Here is a 21,698-nt window from a genome sequence, read left to right as displayed (position 1 = left end):
TACATTCACATTAGTTCCTACCCTCAATGAGCTTACAATCTAAGGTCCCTAACTTATATACATACACAGTAGGGCCATTTTTTTTTTTTTTTACAGGATCCAATTAACCTACCAGCATGTAATGTACTGTATGTTGATAATGCCCTGTCCCTGCCTCCCAATTGTGCTCCCATGTTGTCAGCCTGTAACACGCTTTCCCAATGGAGACTACAAGAGGCCAAGCCAATGCATACAGGTTAGGTCCACTTCCATCACCAACAGGAAACCTACCATTAGAAATACCAAAGAGCCATCGCTGGAGTACATGGAGCCAGGAAGTGTCTGCAAAAAAGATATCGGGGATTACTAGCACTGGGATGCAACAGGGAGTGTTAAGTGGTAAAAATTGCATTTTAAAGAATAAAAAAATGCCATGTTTTAGGATACAAAGTACTTTAGCAAACTGGATATCGTTCAGCTAGGATTTACATCTACTTCAAGTGGCTGTAAACCCTTCCATATACCTAACTGAACTGACTGGCCTCAGGTAATACACAGAGAGTGGGGGCAGAGAGCTGAAGTTACACTCTGCACAGCTCAGCGAAGAGAGCTCTGAGACCTGATTGGAGGGAAGGGACACACCCCCTTCACACAGCACACAATAAACAGAGATAAAGGCTGTTAATCAGCTGGAGATCCCTCCCTTGTCATTTTTTTCTTTGTCTTTGTCAGTAAAACATGTCAGAAGTGATTCATGCTGATAGCAGAGAAACAAAGCAGCAGACATAAATGACACTTAAGCCCCGTACACACGTACCGATTGTCGGCCGCAAATATTCGGCCGACGTCCGATCGACCGATTGTCGGCTTGTTAGTATGATGCTTCCGACAGCCGACAGCGCATTTTCGGCCGAACAGAATCTGTCGTACAAGCATTAAAATTTTTGTTGGCCAACACCAGAACAGCCGATTGTTTGCCAGTCAGTACAGATTTCGGCCGACAGACAGCAGATTTGCAAGACTGGGCATGCTCAGAAAAGAAAAAAGACAAGGAAAGTTAACCATCACATGACATCACTTCTGCAGTCGGCTGTTGTTGGCCGACAAAATTTATGTGCAGTCTTTTGCAGTTTTTAACAGACACGACAGCCCTGGACAAAAGACGGCCGATCGTTCGGCCGACGATCAGTACGCGTGTACGGGGCTTTAGTGCTCTGGATTGAGACAAGTACACATTATAGAGGGAAATGCTTTGTTCATATTTAATTTCTGAGGTGTACAACCACTTTAAGTGAGCCTATGGGCTGTTAAGAAGGAATCAGCTCAGATATGTTCTGATACTAGACTGAACCCACCACAGCTATCCCAACGTCAATCATAAGCGGCCAAGGAATTCCTCCTCCCACATCTATGCACATACATACAATGCTGGGACAGTCTGGGGAATGCCTCAGCTGCTTATGATCAGTGATTCACAATGACAACGTCCTGGCAGGATTACTAGGTAGGTTCAGACTAGGATCAGAACACATCTGAGCTCATCCCTTAAGTAAATCATGATTAAATAATTTGCTTGGACACAAATATTGATCAGCACATTCCTCATCGAAAAGTTCAAATAAATAATCCTAACAACTTGGAATTTGGATTCACTGCACTGGCACAAACAAGCATATTCGAGGGAATTGCCGAATCCCCAAATTGTAGGTGACTATGAGTGCTAATCTTTGTTAGACCTCAGCTACATGTGTGCAACTAATATTCTCCTGCCGAGCATTCTCAGGCCTGCTCTTGATAAATCCTTAGGCAACCTTCAGATGAGCAGACAGTGGTGGCCACCAATCAGAACCAAAAGTATCTTGGGGAGGAGCTGCACGCTGCATGTACACGGGGTATGCCAGTAGCAGTGGCTGTCAGTGGCAGCTCTGTACAAAGCAATGGTCAGAGCAGCCTTCGGTTCACATTCATCTGAAGGAATAGTGACCCTAGACGCCAACATTAAGGTCAAGGTATGGCGTATTTGTGGATTTTCTGGTGGCATACAAACTTGCTGCATCAAATTGCTTGCTTGTAAGTCCAATAGTAAAGAGTTCAGAGGCAGTATTCAGCTGCCTGTGAATATAGCACACTATCCACCCCAGCCACCCATTTGAATGAACACAGCCGCCTGTGAATACAGCACACTATTCGCCCCCAGCCGCCCATTTGAATGAACTCAGCCGCCTGTGAATACAGCACAATATTCGCCCCCAGCCGCCCATTTGAATGAACTCAGCCGCCTGTGAATACAGCACACTATTCGCCCCCAGCCGCCCATTTGAATGAACTTAGCTGCCTGTGAATACAGCACACTATTCGCCCCCAGCCGCCCATTTGAATGAACTCAGCTGCTTGTGAATACAGCACACTATCCACCCCCAGCCGTCCATTTGAATGAACTCAGCTGCCTGTGAATACAGCACACTATTTGCCCCCAGCCGTCCATTTGAATGAACTCAGCCGCCTGTGAATACAGCACACTATTCGCCCCCAGCCGCCCATTTGAATGAACTCAGCTGCCTGTGAATACAGCACACTATTTGCCCCCAGCCGTCCATTTGAATGAACTCAGCCGCCTGTGAATACAGCACACTATTCGCCCCCCAGCCGCCCATTTGAATGAACTCAGCCACCTGTGAATACAGCAAACTATCCACCCCAGCCGCCCATTTGAATGAACTCAGCCACCTGTGAATACAGCACACTATTCGCCCCCAGCCGCCCATTTGAATGAACTCAGCAGCCTGTGAATACAGCAAACTATCCACCCCAGCCGCCCATTTGAATGAACTCAGCCACCTGTGAATACAGCACACTATTCGCCCCCAGCCGCCCATTTGAATGAACTCAGCTGCCTGTGAATACAGCACACTATTCACCCCCAGTCGCCCATTTGAATGAACTCAGCCGCCTGTGAATACAGCACACTATTCGCCCCCAGCCACCCATTTAAATGAACTCAGCTGCCTGTGAATACAGCACACTATTCACCCCCAGCCTCTCATTTGAATTAACTCAGCCGCCTGTGAATACAGCACACTATTCGCCCCCAGCCACCCATTTAAATGAACTCAGCTGCCTGTGAATACAGCACACTATTCACCCCCAGCCTCTCATTTGAATTAACTCAGCCGCCTGTGAATACAGAACACTATTTGCCCCCAGCCGTCAATTTGAATGAACTCAGCCGCCTGTGAATACAGCACACTATTCGCCCCGAGCCACCCATTTGAATGAACTCAGCCGCCTGTGAATACAGCACACTATTCGCCCCCCAGCCGCCCTTTTGAATGAACTCAGCCACCTGTGAATACAGCACACTATTCACCCCCAGCCGCCCATTTGAATGAACTCAGCAGCCTGTGAATACAGCAAACTATCCACCTCCAGCCGCACATTTGAATGAACTCAGCCGCCTGTGAATACAGCACACTATTCGCCCCGAGCCACCCATTTGAATGAACTCAGCAGCCTGTGAATACAGCACACTATTCGCCCCCCAGCCGCCCATTTGAATGAACTCAGCCACCTGTGAATACAGCACACTATTCACCCCCAGCCGCCCATTTGAATGAACTCAGCAGCCTGTGAATACAGCAAACTATCCACCCCCAGCCGCCCATTTGAATGAACTCAGCCGCCTGTGAATACAGCACACTATTCACCCCCAGCCGCCCATTTGAATGAACTCAGCCGCCTTTGAATACAGCACACTATCCACCCCCAGCCGACCTTTTGAATGAACTGAGCTGTCTGTGAATACAGCACACTATTCGCCCCCAGCTGCCCATTTGAATGAACTCAGCCGCCTTTGAATACAGCACACTATCCACCCCCAGCTGCCCATTTGAATGAACTCAGCCGCCTGTGAATAAAGCACACTATTTGCCCCCAGCCGTCCATTCGTATGTAGCCCTAAAGTGGAACTTTAGTCAGAAAATAAAAATCCTGCTAGATCACTTCAGGCTGGCCCTTTTGCAGGTACAGCTATGAAAAACATTACAAATAAGTGCCTATACTGTTTAAAATCCAGTAATACATTGTCTAACCCTGCTCTGCACATGCTCAGTTGCTCTCCATTTTTAGGCCTATTTAGGCACTGCTAAATTTATAGAGGCCGATCAGCTGACAGCCTTAAAGTGGAATTAAACCCTCCTATCCTTTACAGCCAAGGAAGCTGCTTCTGTTTGTCCTGCAACTGCCATAGTGCTGCACATGTGATCAATTATGACACCAGCCATTTGATGGTTTGGTTGAGGACACAAGCAAATGTGAAAGTTAGCATTTCAGGAATGTAGCTGGTTTTTGAAACCATTAAATTAAAGGGTTTAGTTTCATTTATGATTTACTACTGTTCAGGGGCTCTGGGCTTCAGGAAAATGGCAGTCTCTAGCAAGAAGAAACAGGAACAATGCTGAAGACAGTTTGCCTCAAACACTAATTATCGATGTGGAATTTAGGTTCCTTGCTAAAGAACATTCGTTTTTATCAAGTTATTATGGGTAAAGTTCAGCTTTAAGGCCCCTTTCCCGCGGGGTGGAATCGCATTTGCTCAGCAGAGGATATATCCACTGACCTCCTGCTAATCAGAGAAGGCAGGAGATAGTTCCGTGTTTGCTGAGTATCTGCAAGGTGGACACCAACAGATCCCACTCTGCTTACTGCCCTCCGATCCACCCAAATAGTGGGTGAAAGATCCCCTTCAATTTTTTTTTTTTTTTTTTTTAGCGGACCGGAGGTAGGAAGATGTAAATGGACACAAGTTTGTGTATATCCACCGGTACATAGACCACCTAATCAGGACCTGATCGGATTCATGTGAAAGGGGCCTTTAAAGATATAACAAACCATAGTAATAAAGTACAGGGTGGAAAATAGCCAAGGTTTTTGCATCATGCTTCAGTGCTGCTATTGTGAGACAGATTGCATATGTAGGCAAGCCAATAGGGAGCCATTTATTCTAATCAGTTATCAATTGATCGCTTAAATGGTTGTTTGCAGGTTATTTTAGTACTTAAGTCACTATAAATCATACATGTAACCTAAAAAAAAAAAAAAAAAATATATATATATATATATATATATATATATATATATATATATATATAGCAAAGTAACATACAGTTCTCAACTGCTATGAAGCTACAATTCTGATCTTGGTGTGCCAGTGAACAGCCAGCGAGGCTTAGCATGTAGCTCAAGATAGAAGACTCTGGGTTTGTTTAAACTGGATGCCATGAACCATGCATTTTAGGCTTGGCTGGTAAATGGCTTTTCTCGTAGCATGTCACAGCTCTGTCATTTGTCCTGACTTGTTCAGTGGATGCTTTGCTCAATCCTGTATTCTCAGAAGGTTGTGGGAACAATGAGCAGGGTTATGTTAAACAGTTGTGTGTAAAGATGTAGACGCCTGTGTTATCTTCTAATGCTTATCATTAACGTTCCTGTGGAATTCCTGGAAAAATGATCCAAACTGTACCATAAAAGTGATGAGATCAAGGCTAACTAGATTTTACACCTCTGTGTGTAGTGTACTCTTTGTATCCATTTACTCCATTACAGTAATATTTGTTATGCACAGGATAATGTATCCACTAGAAATGCTTACTAGACAATAAATTAAACGGCATTGCCTCTGAATGATATGTCTCTATTGGGCCTGGTTCAAACCAGCCCATGTTGTAAAATGCAGTGGGGCAGATTTACTAAAATTGGAGAGTGCAAAATCTATTGTAGCTCTGCATAGAAGCCAATCAGCTTCCAGGTTTTATTGTTAAAGCTTAATTGAACAAGCTGAAGTTAAAAGCTGATTGGCTACCATTGAAAGCTGCACCAGATCATGAGTGCTCCAGTTTTCATAAATCTCCCCTAGTGTGTGACCTCCAGGTGGAAACACTGTGATGCACATTTTTTTATAAATTTCTTTTTATTAATTTTAAACAAGAAAAAGACACAATAAAAAAAGGCCGCCACGCAGGGCAAACACAAAAACACAAGAACAGCCGGCAACAAGCCAGTGGAAAATCCCCCCCCCCCAACCCTCACCCCACTGGCGACCCCAAACCCCACCCTACCCACCCACCAACCCAGGCTCCACTCATCAGGCCAATACCAATAAACGGATAAGCCTCAGAGGAGGTCAAAACACCTCAGTAGATTCCTAACACGCTCACAGCTTCACAATAGTGCCAGTATGACGTAGAATACGTTTGGCAGCATACTCCAGTACCCACCCATGAAAACAGTAATAAAAGACAATCAGTCAAGGAAATCGTTCAGCAGCATATACTTAACAGCAGCTGAGGCAGATAGCATAAATAGAATACCCATGACCGTTTAGCAGGAGGTCGAGGCAGGACTGTCCAGTCATATCTTCCAGACTTTATCAAACTTGTGCGGACAACACCTGTTCAAATACAGCACATACAACAGCACAATGTATTAATGACATGACATGCAGTACCATCCAGTGTATTGCAAGAAATGCAAACATGCTGCATTTTTCCACACTGCGCCACAGATCACACCAGCCTTGTGGTGTGAACAAGGCTCATAGAAAACAATTGTGACTTGCATTTATCCAGTGTGGAAAAACACCAGACATTGCGTGAACGAGCCCTTAGGGTTGTCACCTAGCTGGTAACACACACACACATGCTGTATATATATATAAAAAACAGTGTAAATTTCCTGTCCCCGCAAAATAACTCAACACACAGCTATTAATGTCTAAACCGCTGGCAACAAAAGTGAGTTCACCCCTAAGTGGAAATGTCCTAATTGGGCCCAAAGTGTCAATATTTTGTGTGGCCACCATTATTTTCCAGCTCTGCCTTAACCCTCTTGAGCATGGAGTTCAACAGAGCTTGGAACCTTGGCACCCCAGATGTTTTGGAACTACATTCCCCATGATGCTCAACTACACTGCAGAGTGAATGAGCTTTATGGGAAATGTAGTTCCAAAACATCTGGGGTGCCAAGGTTCACCATCACTGGCCTAGGCCATCTTTATGTAGAGCAACAATTCTTTTTTTCGGACCCTCAGAGAGTTCTTTGCCATGTGTTGTCATGTTGAACTTCCAATGACCAGTATGAGTGAGAGTGATAATACCAAATTTAACACACCTGCTCCCCATTCACGCCTGAGACCTTGTAACACTAACGAGTCACATGACATTGGGGAAGGAAAATGGCTAATTGGGCCCAATTTGGACATTTTTACTTAGGGGTGTATTCAGTTTTGTTGCCAGCGGTTTAGACATTAATGGCTGTGTGTTGATGTATTTTGAAGGGACATCAAATTTACACTGTTATACAAGCTATACATTCACTACTTTACATTGTAGCAAAGTGTCATTTCTTCAGTGTTGTCACATGAAAAGTTTGAATAAATTATTTACAAAAATTTGAGTGGTGTACTCACTTTTTTGAGATACTGCATATAGATAGATAGATAGATAGATAGATAGATAGATAGATAGATAGATAGATAGATAGATAGATAGATAGATAGATAGATAGATAGATAGATAGATAGATAGATAGATAGATAGATAGATAGATAGATAGATAGATAGATAGATAGATAGATAGATAGATAGATAGATAGATAGATAGATAGATAGATAGATAGATAGATAGATAGATAGATAGATGAGAGAGAGAGAGATGCAATATATAGTTGTTTATAGTGGGAGCAGCAGCCTGGGTGTATATACCTCAAAGCCAACATTTCCAAGGAAAGATCCTTATTTTTAGGATTTTGCTTTGGAAATGTACCTGACATTTTTCACTTAAAACTCACTAAGGCAGGCCATACATGATCCAAAACGTGTATGGGCAGGCTGAATGTACCAAGTTGATTGGAACCAGCCTGCTGGGTTTTACCAGCGATTATCACTAGCAGCTATTACAGCAGCTAGCAATAATCACTGTCTTCTCCCGGCGGGGACAGCTTCCCCTGCCCCCCCGCCGCAAGAAGACAATGGCTCGGCAGGAGGGACTAACTGTGTTGATGGGGGAATTGGGCAAATTTCTTTCCAGCAACCAGTGTTTGCAGGAAAGAAATTTGCGCCACATATGGCTGGCCTAACTGCCAATTTTTTTGTAAGTTTTACCAATTTTTTGTCTAGAATATAAGTAGATTTCTTTACTTATATTAGTATCAGTTATTATTTTTTAGAGAGAAAAGAATTTTAGAGCAAATAGGTTATCTATATTCCATATTAAAAATGATCTCATTATTGCCCATGGACCATATTCAATCCTCCCAGATCACACTGTAGATGAAACAATAAATGGCAAATTTGTATGTTTCCACTTAAAATAAACATATTTTTCCAAATGCATTTAATTGGAAAATGTATTAGATCTGAATGACAGCTATGTGAGTCCTGGATGAGAACATTTATAATTAGAACACTTAGATGTAGAGAATATCCTTCTGGACATGAATGTATATTTTTGTACCATTATAATATTCAGTATATAGACTACGGAGCCCCCATGTTGTGTGCACACATACACACAAACATCTGTCTACTGTATCTATCTATCTATGCACTCACACACTGTATATATGGTTAGCACTTCTGCCTTGTAGCACTTGGGTCCTTGGTTCAAATCCTGGTAGGACACATTTGTATGGAGTTTGCATATTCTCCCTGTGCTTGGGAGGGGTTCCCCTCCTCTCCAAAGACATTCTGGTGAGTTAATTTGCAATTTGCTCCTGTGTACATTGACCCCAGTAAAAATGTGTATGTGTGATTAAATTGTAAGCAGGCACTCATGTGCATGTACAGTACAAAAATAGTACTATGGGAATTTTTGGCACTTAAAAAAATCCTGTACAATAATACTAATACTATATACAGTATATATATAGTATACCGCTCCTGTTCCTACTCCTACTGTATTGAACTGTATTGTATTTATACAGTCCCCCTTCTATATTGTAAAGTGCTGCAGAAACTGTTGGTGATATATATATATATATATATATATATATATATATATATATATATATATATACATATATATATATACATATAGTATACAGTATATATATATATATATATATATATATATATATATATATATATATATATATATATATATATATATATATATATATATATATCACTTCACCAACAGTTTCTGCAGCACTTTACAATATAGAAGGGGGACTGTATAAATACAATACAGTTCAATACAGTAGGAACAGGAGGACCCTGCTCATGGAGCTTACATTCTAAAGGGAGGATATATATACTGCATGTCAATTACTCCATGCTCCTTAGTATCCAGATCCAGCTGATTGAACAAGACAAAAGGCTGCCAGTACTTCCTAATAAAGCAGTGTGCACTCACTTCTGCATGACACCCCACCATCCCATGACACCCCACCCCATCATCCTGTCATTAGACATGATAGCAATAATGACACTGCACCTATATGTGGAGGCAGCCTGTCTTATCCCTTCCCACTAGATACATCATGAATAATTAAATCTTATTGTGTCACCTCCAAGGAAAACAGACAATTATTTAGTATTTGCCATCTATGTGCAGTGTTTGCTGCCTTCTATGCAGTGATCTATGTCTACATAATGAAGTGGTGTGGATGATAGTGTTAGCCAGTGACAGGTTAGGAGAAGGAGTGCTGGATGGATGCTGCTGAGCACTTCCCATTCAGCAGCAGCAGCATCACACAGCAGGGCTCAGCTCCCTCCCCTCCCGAGTGAAGTGCAGCCAGGTCCCAGAGTGATCGGTGCCGGCTGGAGTGACAGGAGGGCTGGGCTAGGATCTGAATGTACACACATAGAGCTCATCCACTGCACACCTTCATCTGGACTGGGGGATACACCAACCAAGCGCAGCCTCCCAGCGCCGGGAATAGGCACACAACATGACAGCCAGAAGCTGAAAGGAACTACTCTGCTCCGCTAACCCAGCGCAGCTCCTCCGCTTACCCGACACCACTAAGCTCCGCTGACCCGACACCACTCTGCACCGCTGACCCGACACCTCCAGCGCTGGATGCACAAGTTTGGGGAGCACTTTGTACCAAGTCAGCTCTGTTCTTACAAGAGAAGGATTCTTCTCCCTCATCTGCCATGGTGACAAGGAAAAAAAGCCAAGTGACACTTCCCATGTCGGATATGTGACAATGATTTGGATAGTGTCGGGACATCATGTACTGAGCAGACCTTCCAATGGACAGTGTGTGGTCATAGAGAAGATCGCTGCCTTCTAAAACTTCCTAATCCTTGCAAGAGATTCCAAGCACTGATCTCTTTTTTTTATTATTGGATTTGGGATCACCAATGTGGATCTTTTACTATGTAAATATGGGGTTTCTGCTGCCACTCCTGATGTGTGGATTGTTATATCAGGTTCTTGGTAAGTTCGGTCCATCTCTTGCTGTGCCATGGCAGTGGTTGGGGTGATGGGGGGGATAGTTTTAGAGGAGTCTGGCTAAGTTGGAACAGATCAAGTGCTATGCTGTATGTGTATGCTGTACACATGGATGGCATTAGGAGATTTGGAATAAGTCAAATACTTTGCTTTGGAGCTGGGAGCTGCAGGGATGTTTCCAATAACTATCCTGTCTTCCTTTATCCATGGTGCTTTAGATGGAAATCTGTGCCAAACAGTAACTTTAACAGCAGAAGGAAATGGTTTGAAGTGAACCACATTACAGCTTTGTTACTAAGTCTGCATTAGCCAGAGGATGTCAGTATTAAACAGGTCAATGTAAGGATAACTGAGTGCCTGTGGATAGGCATAGGGGTACCTATAGAGAGGACATAATATACAGTCTGGCTAATCAATGTGCAATAGTGTGTGATAGTATATCTACTTATCTAGATATATATATATCTATATCTATAACTCTAGATATATATATATATATATAAATATATATATATATATATATATATATATATATATATATATATATATATATATATATTTCTATCTTTATCTATACATATACACTCACCCATATATTATTAGAGGGTCTGTGTATAAATGATTACCATTTTCACACAACTTCCACCCAGGATTCGTGCATTTTCCAGTTAAATCCAATTAGAGAATGTCTGAAAGTTGTGTGAATCTTGAGTGAAAAATAGAAAAAAATGAATGTGATCACTAATAGCCCCCTATGGTTTGTAATAACCTTTGTAATAACTTGAAATGACCAATGGCCAAATCCTAGTGATCCAAATATTAGAATTATTGTAAAGCATACTAAATGCTGCCCCTGGTAAACAGCCACAAAAAGCAGGTGCCTAGTTTGCCTCTTTGGTATAGATTAGCCATTCTCAATCAGGGTTTTGTGGACCACTAGGGTCCCTCCAGAGATTGCTAGGGGTTCCTTAAGCTGTGGCTGATTGACCTCCTGTCTGCATAGTTCCAGGGTCAATGGCACTTGGCAAAGCCAGCAGCATGACACCAATTGTCTTTTTCAGCTGGCAGTAAGGGTGGTACTCTGATCACCACTGTAAAGGGTTTCATTCTTCATACTGATTACCAATGTAAGAGGCATTTTTCCCATTGACCCCAATGAATTGGTTTTAGTAAGGGTTTCCAGAGACCTAAACATTATTTTACCTGTTCCTTTGGGGAAAAGGATTGGGAAAAGGCTGGTATAGATAATATAGATAAACCCACCATTTTGGGATTTTAAAATGACATTTCTTTTTTTAGGATTCACAGTTATTAGTAAGGGTCTTAGTAAGGGTTCCCAGAAACCTACACATTACTTTAGGGGTTCCTTTGGGGAAAATGATTGTGAAAGGCTAGTATAGATATTATAGGTAAACCCAACCATTTGGGATTTTAAAATGAAATTTATAGTTCTCTTGGTTGAATTTTATAGACACTCCTCAGCCAGTCTTGCTAAGAGGTTCTGCAGCAGCTGAGTCCTTGCAGTGAGGTGTGGGTGCCAAGCTGTCAAGGCTCACTGTATGGTATATGTGGGCAGTCTGTGTGTACAGCAGATCTGTAAAGCCCACACTTAGAAATATTTGACACCAGCAAGAAAAAAAGCCTGTCATCTGCTCATAACCTGCATTCCTCCGGCAGCCCACCTAATACTCCTGAAAGAAGAAAAATAGAACCATAAGTGGATTGAGCTGGAAAGAAAATCATATTAGTTTCTCCAGCAGTGGAAATCATTTTAAGAACAAAAGCCAGTACTGTCTGTGCTACCCTATAAGTCAAGTTCATTGCACCTCTGTATGCCCTTTGTTCTGCGCTGCCTACTTATTAAGGAGCTGCTTCATGGACTGCTTTCCAGCAGTGCTCTCCTTATTACCTGTCAATTATTTTTATGTTTTCTTCTTAGGAAGAACTGGACCTAGCTCAGTCACAATACAGCTTATTTTAAATAGTTTAAAACAGGAGGCTGTGAAAACTTGAATGTCATTATTTCAGTGCTGACCTAAAGAGGGATAAGCAAGGTGAAGGCATTTTACAGAGTTTTACATGCTTGAATGTCTGTTACTGGAAGTGATGTGCCGAAAGCTTGAATAAAAATGAGATGAATGGTAATGTTATTTTGAGGAGTGGCAGTGATCCAGTAGCAGAGCAGTTCAAGGCTAAGTATTGGAATGTATACAGTGGGTCATTTCCTCTGAGGTCTACACCCCCCCCCTTCTCTCTCTCTCTCTCTTCTCTCTCTCTCTCTTCTCTCTTCTCTCTCTCTCTCTCTCTCTCTCTCTCTCTCTCTCTCTCTCTCTCTCTCACACACTCTCTTCTCTCTCTCTCTTCTCTCTCCCTCTCCTCTCTCTCTCTCTCTCTCCCTCCCTCTTTTCTCTCTCTCTCCTTCCCTCTCCTCTCTCTCTCTCTCCCTCCCTCTTTTCTCTCTCTCTCCTTCCCTCTTGCTTTTGCTCTTTCTCTCTCTCTTTTTCTTTCATTCTCTATTCTCTATCTCGTGTCCTCATTCTGGTTACCCTCCCAATTTCTTTCTCTTCCACAAGTCTCTGTTGCTTCTTTTTCTTTTCCTTATCCTCTCCCATCCTTCACTCATTTTTTTTCCTTTTTTTTTCTCTTTTCTCAATCTCCCTCTCTGACCCTATTCCTTGCTCTTTACCCTCTTCTCTCTCCTACTCTCCTTTTCTCTACCCCTGCTATCTCCACCTCTCCTTCTCATCCTCTTTTTTTCCTCTCTTTTTCTTTCCTTTCCTTTTCTCCCTCTATTCTTTCTTTTTCTACCCCTCTCTCGCTTTCTAACTTTTACCATTCTTACCTCCATCCCTCCCTCCCTTCCTTTCTCTGTCCCCCTCTCTACTCCCTCTCTCTTTACTTCTCTTTTTTCTCCCCTTTCCATCCTTCTTGTCTCCATCTCTACCCCCTCTCTCTCTCTCTCCCCTTTTACCCTTCCTTTCTCTCTACCCCCCTCTCCCCTTTACTTTTCCTTTCTCTCTACCCCCTCTCTCACCCCTTTATCCTTCCTTCCTTTCTCTCTACCCCCTCTCTCACCCCTTTACCCTTCCTTTCTCTCTACCCCCTCTCTCTGCCTTTTACCTTTCCTTACTCTCTACCCCCCTCCCCTTTACCTTTCATTTCTCTCTCACCTCTCTCTCTCTCCCCCCTTTACCTTTCCTTCCTCTCTACCTCTTCTCTCTCCCCTCCTTTCTCTCTATCCCTCTCTTTTTTCACATTACCCTTCCTTTCTCTCTACCCCTTCTCTCTTCCCTTTACCCTTCCTTTCTCTCTACCCACCTCTCTCTCCCCTTTACCCCTCCTTTCATTCTATCCCTCTCTCTCCTCTTTACCCTTCCTTTCTCTACCCCTCTCTCTCCCCTTTACCCTTCCTTTCTCTCTACCCCCTCCCTCCCCTTTACCTTTCCTTTCTCTCTACACCCCTCTCTCATATTTACCCTTCCTTTCTCTCTACCCCCCTCTCCCTCTCCCCTTTACCCTGCTTTTCTCTTTACCTCACTATCTCTCCCCTTTACCCTTCCTTTATCTCTTCCTCTCTCTCTCTCCCCTTTACCATTCCTTTCTCTACACCCCTCTCTCTCTCCTTTGAGTCTTCTTTTCCCACTACCCCCCCCCTTCTCTCTTCCCTTTACCCATCCTTTCTCTTTACACCCCTCTCTCTCTCCCCTTTACCTTTTCTTTTCTCTCTACCCCCCTCTCTCTCCCCTTTACCTTTCCTTTCTCTCTACACCCCTCTCTCTCCCCTTTACCCTTCCTTTCTCTCTACCCCCTCTCTCTCCCCCTTTACCCTTCCTTTCTCTCTACCTCACTGCCTCTCCCCTTTACCCTTCCTTTCTCTCTACCCCCTCTCTCTCTCCTCTTTACCCTTCCTTTCTCTCTACCCCACTCTCTCTCCCCTTTACCCTTCCTTTCTCTCTACCCCCTCTCTCTCCCCTTTACCCTTCCTTTCTCTCTACCCCCCTCTCACTCCCCTTTACCCATCCTTTCTCTCTACCCCTCTCACTCCCCTTTACCCTTCCTTTCTCTCTATCCTCCTCTCTCTCCCCTTTACCCTTCTTTTCTCTCAACCCCCCTCACTCTCTCCCCTTTACCCTTCCTTTCTCTCTACCCCTTTCTCACTCTCCTTTACCCTTCCTTTCTCTCTACCTCTTCTTTTTCCCTTTTACCCATCCTTTCTTTCTACCCCCCCCCTTTTGCCCTTCCTTTCTCTCTACCCCCTCTCTCCCTTTTACCCTTCATTTACTACTTTGTCTTGCTCTCTCTCTTCTCTCTCCCTCTCTTCCTCTGTATCTCCTCTCCCGCTGTTCTTTGTCTTTCTCTCTACCCCTCTCTTTTCTCTCTCTCTCCCTTTTTAAACTTCCTACCACCTCTCCACACACACACACACATCTCTCATTCAAATTATTTTTCGCTCTTACTCTCTCTTTTTCTCTATACCACTCTCCTTTGCTTTATCGCCTTTCTCTTTTACCCTTCTTTTACCCCCCCCCATCTCTCTCATTCTATTTCTCTTTCACTCTTATTCTCTTTTTTACCTTTTGTCCATCTTTTTCATTACCTTTGCCCCTTGCTCCCACCTCTTACATTTTTTTTTTTTTGCTTCATAGGGCAATCCGTGTATAAGACTTAACTGATTGCCCTATGAAGCAGATGGAGAATAGTAAAATGGTTTATGGTACAACTCAATAAATCATTATTTTGTGAAATCTTGCAACCTGAAGGAGTACTGGTTAAATCTGTTGCACTGTACCAAATAAAGGAAACTTAGCTGGGATTTTGCATCTTTGCCCGTAGTTTGAGAACATGAATGATTATCATATGGAACCATAACAGTGTATTAAAATGTTTATTTGATGATGGATGTAAAGTCTTCATAGCATATTATAGCAGAAAAGGTTTGAAGATAAAAATCCTTATAGTGTCATCAATGTTTGTCAGCTTTATGCACTGACCTCAAGCCATGTCCAAAAAATCAAGGGAGATTTATCATTGTGTTCATGTACATGTATAAATGACAAGGTGAGTGGCCGTTGGCACCACTCCATGCCCCCAATGGTGTCTCCATTGTTCAGCAACCAGTAAAATGGGTTTTCTACCTTGCAGCCTTTGCTGTTTTATTGAATGCTAGTTTTGTTTGCATAGTACACATGTACACGGTATCAAAGAGAAATAAAGAACTCTATTGACAGCTTCAAGCGTACCATGACATGCCTTTGGATCTAGGCTTTTATTTATGGACTAGATCAAGACATGTTTGTACGCTGAGTCAATAGGAATTTCAAACTTTCATTGCTAATTTAATTATCAACTTGGAAAGGTAAACACAACAGTTGTGAATTCATTGCAGAAATTCTGTTGGCTCGTCATTGAAGAATGGGTTTTTGTACTTTTTGTCACATTCCTCATTTGTGAATGTGGGTATATTGACATGTGGTGCATTAGTGACACAATTTTAGAGTCCCCGAGCATGCTTTGTATGTGAAGTTTTTAGGTAAAGTACATACCTAAATTGCTGCCTAATCTACTGTGGACACCTGGGTGTGTATGCCAATTGTACTGTGCTGTTGCTTACCGTATATTATGTGTAGTAACTTGGATGCTGACAATAAAGAATGGGGCTTTATTGGTCATATTCTGTAAAGCAGTAGACCGATCTACACCAAGCAACCTATACAACCAATCAGATTTCAGTTGACTAAAATGTATTATTTACGATAAAATCCATTTTGTTTCTGTTTATTACCATGTTTCTCATTACTTTTTGCCTTACTGAAAATGAATGCATAAATTAACCCAAAATGTGTTCTATGAGTGATCGTTAAGTACCGGAACACAGTAATCAAACATTGCCAGGTCTCACATATCAAATTCTCTCTGAAAAGAAACTTAGATACCAAGAACCATTCAGCTTCATCCTTACGAACTTGAGTCACCAATATGTCAGTGTGTATTTGATTGGTTTCAATATGTAAGAATGGCAATAAGCGATGGCACTTAAGTGAGGATCTGGTCAATTATGGATTCCCTAGGCAGTAATAATGTATAACTCTAGATACAGAGCACTTGCAACATGATGACCTAGTAGACCCTTCCTTCTCCAACATGATAAGAAGGAAGGTAGGTATTTAACCCCCATGTTGAGTGAGAAAAAACAGAGAACCCTGGTCCTACTGATAATAGCCAATTTACTTTACCATTGTTTTAAGGAAGATATTGTTTTTGGGAAGACATTTATCTGCCTACTGTCTGCTAGCTTATAATAAGTAATTTGGATATAGCATCCAAAGAAGTGACTTACCGATCATTAGATAATTGAACTACTTTAAAAAAAAAAATATTTTATATCCTTTGATCAGCATGACCCAAACATATTTTTATGCAGCACCCACATTTAGACTTTGCTATCATTAAATTGATTGTCTGTATTAAAAAGGGAAAGTAATATATAATTATCAATAAACATTATCAATAAACATGCATCCACGTGTTCATAGAATGATATAAAGTAAGAAGCTATACTAGAGCTGGAATATTTCCTATACAGCACGTCTCCAGAAGGGGGCTCTGCTCCTTGCTTTACAGAGCTAGGAATACGATTCCATTGTATAGTCTGCTGTACCTGCCTGGTCAGAGCTTCACATGACCATGTTCTTAGGGGCATAATGTTCTTAGTACATGATCCAGAGAAAGGACATTTTAGAACTTCTCTCTTTAATTCTGAATAAAGATTTTCAGTGGCAACAGACATCTGCTCAAGTAATAAATGACTGAGTTTAAAAGATGCAAGTACTGAAGAGCGGCTTTAGTTCATGTCTTCTATAATATGCTGCACCTTCTAAAGATACAGTAACCACACAGAATGCCCACATTTGTAAAAGTAGAACTACAGGCATTTTAGATAGGGCAAGGGAAGGTTATGGCCTGTCAGATTTTATCTTGCTGTCTGTGCCCCATTGTGGAGATTTCCCTCACTTCCTGTCCCATAGCCAAACAGGAAGTGAAAGGAAATTCCTGCAAATTAAGGGAATTCCTTGCCCCCCCCCCCCCCCCCAAGTCACCAGAACTAGTGTCCCCATTGGAAGATCCCCCCCCCCTACTTTTCTGGGGATAACCTAACATTTGGGATTTTATTTACTTTCCCTTTCAATGCTTATGGTAAACAGGACAAATAGAGAGGATGAATCTCTCTAACAGGGGCACAGACAGCAATAAGAACTGACAAGCATTGTAATCCCTATCCACTCTTTCCAAATCTAAAAATCAAGTTTTGCCTTTTGCTTTACTTTAAATGCAATAATCTCCAGTAAGGCCAAGGGGTTGGTAGTAGAGGCGGCTGCCTTGGGTGCTTCTTTAGGGGGGCATTCAAGAAGAGCATGATCTAAGAGGAACTGTAGGTCATAGCTCATAGGGGAGCACACACTGGACTTTTTTCCCCAAGGAGCTTCTATCTCTGATGATCAGATCTATTTCAGAGTGGGACACCCCCAGCCAGAGCAGAGATGGGTCAGACACCAAGCCTAAAAATAAATGGGCAGTACAAAAAAAATTGTGTTAAAGTCCACGTGCGTATGGTATTTAAACTTTAATGGCATCCCAGTCTTAGTCCATAGGTGTTCAATATTGAGTTGGCCCACCCTTTGCAGCTATAACAGCTTCAACTCTTCTGGAAAGGCTGTCCACAAGGTTTAGGAGTGTGTCTATGGGAATGTTTGACCATTCTTCCAGAAGTGCATTTGTGAGGTCAGGCAAAGCAAGGTCCATAAAGACATGGATGAGTGAGTTTGGGGTGGATGAGCTTGACTGACCTGCACAAAGTCCTGACCTCAACCGGACAGCACACCTTTAGGATGAATTAGATTGGAGACTGCGAGCCAGGCCTTCTCATCCAACATCAGTGCCTGACCTCACAAATGTGCTTCTGGAAGAATGGTCAAACATTCCCATAGACACACTCCTAAACCTTGTGGGCAGCCTTCCCAGAAGAGTTGAAGCTGTTATAGCTGTAAAGGGAGGGCCAACTCAATATTGAACCCTACAGACTGAGACTGGGATGTCATTAAATTGCATGTGTAAAGGAAGGTGTCCCAATACTTTTGACAATATAGTGTAATGCTTGAGATGACTGTCAGAAACTGCAGACCTAATAGAGGTAATGAGGGTTAGAGAGTGTGGACATGCTACATTTTTGGTTGGGGATATGCCGCAGAAGATAATATGAAGCTGGGAACGTGTTACATGAAGCTAATCAATTAATGAATGCTAATCAATGTTAATCAATGCTATTACCCCAATAAATGTTCCCACTACAGAGGTCTGAGGGCCGCGCACCACATACCAAAGGACCGCATTTGGCCCTCGGGCGGCAGGTTGGGCACCAAGGGTCTAACTCTAAAGCCCCGTACACACGTACCGATTGTCGGCCGTAAACATTCGGCCGCCGACCGATCGGCCGATTGTAGGCTTGTTAGTATGATGCTTCCGACAGCCGACAGCGCATTTTCGGCCGAACAGAATCTGTCATGCAAGCATTAAAATATTTGTTGGCCAACACCAGAACGGCCGATTGTTCGCCAGTCAGTACAGAATTCGGCCGACAGACAGCAGATTTGCAAGACTGGGCATGCTCAGAAAAGAAAAAAGACAAGGAAAGTTAACCATCACATGACATCACTTCTGCAGTCGGCTGTTGTTGGCCGACAAAATTCATGTGCAGTCTTTTGCAGTTTTCAACATACACGACAGCCCTAGACAAAAGACGGCCGACGATCGGTACGTGTGTACGGGGCTTTACTTCTATTGTATTTCTAATACATATGATTTTCCACTGCTGATCATTTAGCAGTAAATCCATTGCTGTCATATCACTGTGCTATACAACTTTGTTATCTCCTTTTTATATAACAGATTCACTTTAAAAAGTCACCGGCTCTTTGGAATTTTATTTCTTGGTATGTTATGCAGGTGTTCATACTTTTGCCTCCGTTTTTATAAACAGCTTTATTTAGTAAGGAATCAAAATAGAAATCTTAAGCAATCAACAATCGACTTTTCTGTTTATAGGCAGATGGAAACCTGGCCTCTGATTGGGTGCTTTAGGTTTTCAAACATATGACAGAATAGCTCCATAAACATTCATTATGTCCTCCATCGCTTACTATTTATTGTGTTCATTTAATAGGGAAATGACTTGCATGTGCCCCACCCATTGAAGAAGAAACAGCTGGAAGGTAGAAATACTGCAGGACTAATTCACTTGGAACAATGTTTCTACTATGTCACAAATGTTCATTAACAAAGAACATAAACAGTTTACAGTTTGCACAAGTAAAACAAGCAGAAGTTCTGCAGGCCTGCTCTGCATATGGCGGCCTGAACGCTAACGGAAGTGAGCTATTCACTCGGTTATGGCAAGCTCCCTCATTCACCCTCATTTCCCCATATGCTGCTCTTATTCCTCTAGCTAATTATTTAGGCAGCAGTGCCCTTAGCAGAGTTCATGTACAGTATAACCCTACAAGTTGGAACACATTTCCTGGCAATTAAAAAAAAAAAAAAAAAAAAAAACAACTAATGGCTTTAATTTTTATTGTGCAGGCCTCTTTTTTTCTTTTTTTTTTTTGTTTTAACGGCTTACTTTCCAAATGGAAAAGGGATATTGTAGTAAGCCAGCCCTTATTACATGCATTAATAATTTATTGTGAGCCCACATGTACACATAGAGCTACTTAGTATGTTCATTAATATTTATTGTCACATGGGAGTGACAGCAAGCAAACAACGATCCTAAAAAAAAAAAAAAAAAATTAGGCCAGACTTCAAAGGGAATTTTAAAATGGAAATCCAATGTTCTGCTTTATATAGATTTTTTTTATTTATTGTCTGAACTTTATTTTATTGATGTAATTTAGCCATTCTGTTATTAGATAGGAAGAGGACAGGCAGTGTAAGAACACACACATGCTATAAATATGTAATGATATGATAATAATACAAATAATAATATAAAAAAAAAATAAAAAAATATATATATATATATATATATATATATATATATATACATATATATATACACATATATATAAATATATATATATATATATATATATATATATATATATATATATATATATATATATATATATATATGTATATATATGTATATATATATATAAATATACATATAAATAAATAAATAAATAAATAAATATATATATATATATATATATATATATATAAATATACATATAAATAAATAAATATATATATATATATATATATATATATATATATATATATATATATATATATATATATATATATATATATATATATAAATATACATATAAATAAATAAATATATATATATATATATATATATATATATACACAATTAGTAGTGTGATTTGGCAACCGACATATTACCTCCAGTGTAAAGCAGTCCAAAAAAGTAGTTGCATAGTCCTTTTATTTTTTTAAATTTAATCTGAAGGAAATACATAGTAAAAGAAGCAGGCAAATATACAGACACCTGGAGCCGTACAATGTAAAATTACACCATATTTCCCCATACCAGAGTCACTGGTGCTGTGTACAGCTGCCCGAGAAAACCTATGGCTGTGCATGAGTGTACTCTAGGTCCATGCTTCATAGGGGTTTATTTTTTGTCTTCCTTTGGATCAACTATTGGCATAGGATTGTATATGTAGGGTTTCTGTTTATTTATTATTGCAATTAATTGAACTAGATAGACTTGTGGCTTTTTTTCGACCTACATTGAATTATACATTGCATGGCCCCAGGCACCCATGTGCATTTGGCCTAATATATTGAAGCTTATATGAGAGTTTATTGATTGGGATTTCCATCTACTTAAAGCGTAACACCACTTTTGATGAGAAAAAAACATTCCCCTCTGGGTGATGTCTGTACATTGCACGGATTTACCAAACTATGTTGCAGATTCCTACCTTTTTCTATTTTGAAGAAATCATTGTTTGTTCCTCTGTGCTGAGTGGGTATAATGGGAGTGGTTTCATAATTATCTATCAGCTGTGGCAGCTGCAGGGCTCTAATGAGGCAATGTGCTGGGTCTTCATCCCTTTAGACATGTTCCTATTGGGAGTATCTCACCAAAAATGACATTTTTGTTGCAGGGGATGCTAGAAATCTGACTTGTAACTTAGGCAGACTTCTGGGAAAATTGATGAGCCAATCACACAAGCAGG

At 41.2% G+C, this 21,698-nt stretch overlaps 1 protein-coding gene across 11 annotated transcripts in view; it reads left to right on the top strand.

The window, feature by feature from the left end:
• ROBO2 (roundabout guidance receptor 2) overlaps positions 1 to 21,698 on the top strand; it is a 1,381,003-nt gene that overhangs the window by 737,148 nt on the left and 622,157 nt on the right. Inside the window, exon 1 of one of the 11 annotated variants that reach the window (XM_082246197.1) lies at positions 10,069 to 10,419. The exons of the other annotated variants lie outside the window; for them this stretch is intronic. Coding sequence (XP_082102323.1) covers positions 10,344 to 10,419 — 76 coding nt within the window. The 5' untranslated portion in view covers positions 10,069 to 10,343. Of the gene's footprint in view, positions 1 to 10,068; positions 10,420 to 21,698 lie in introns of those variants that run through there. 11 annotated transcript variants of the gene reach the window in all.

The sequence above is a fragment of the Pelophylax lessonae genome (genome assembly GCF_965119305.1).
Source record: "Pelophylax lessonae genome assembly, chromosome: 2".
NCBI lineage: Eukaryota > Metazoa > Chordata > Amphibia > Anura > Ranidae > Pelophylax > Pelophylax lessonae.
The sequence above is the reverse complement of the archived record's forward strand: the minus strand, read 5'-3'. Positions and strand labels throughout refer to the sequence as shown.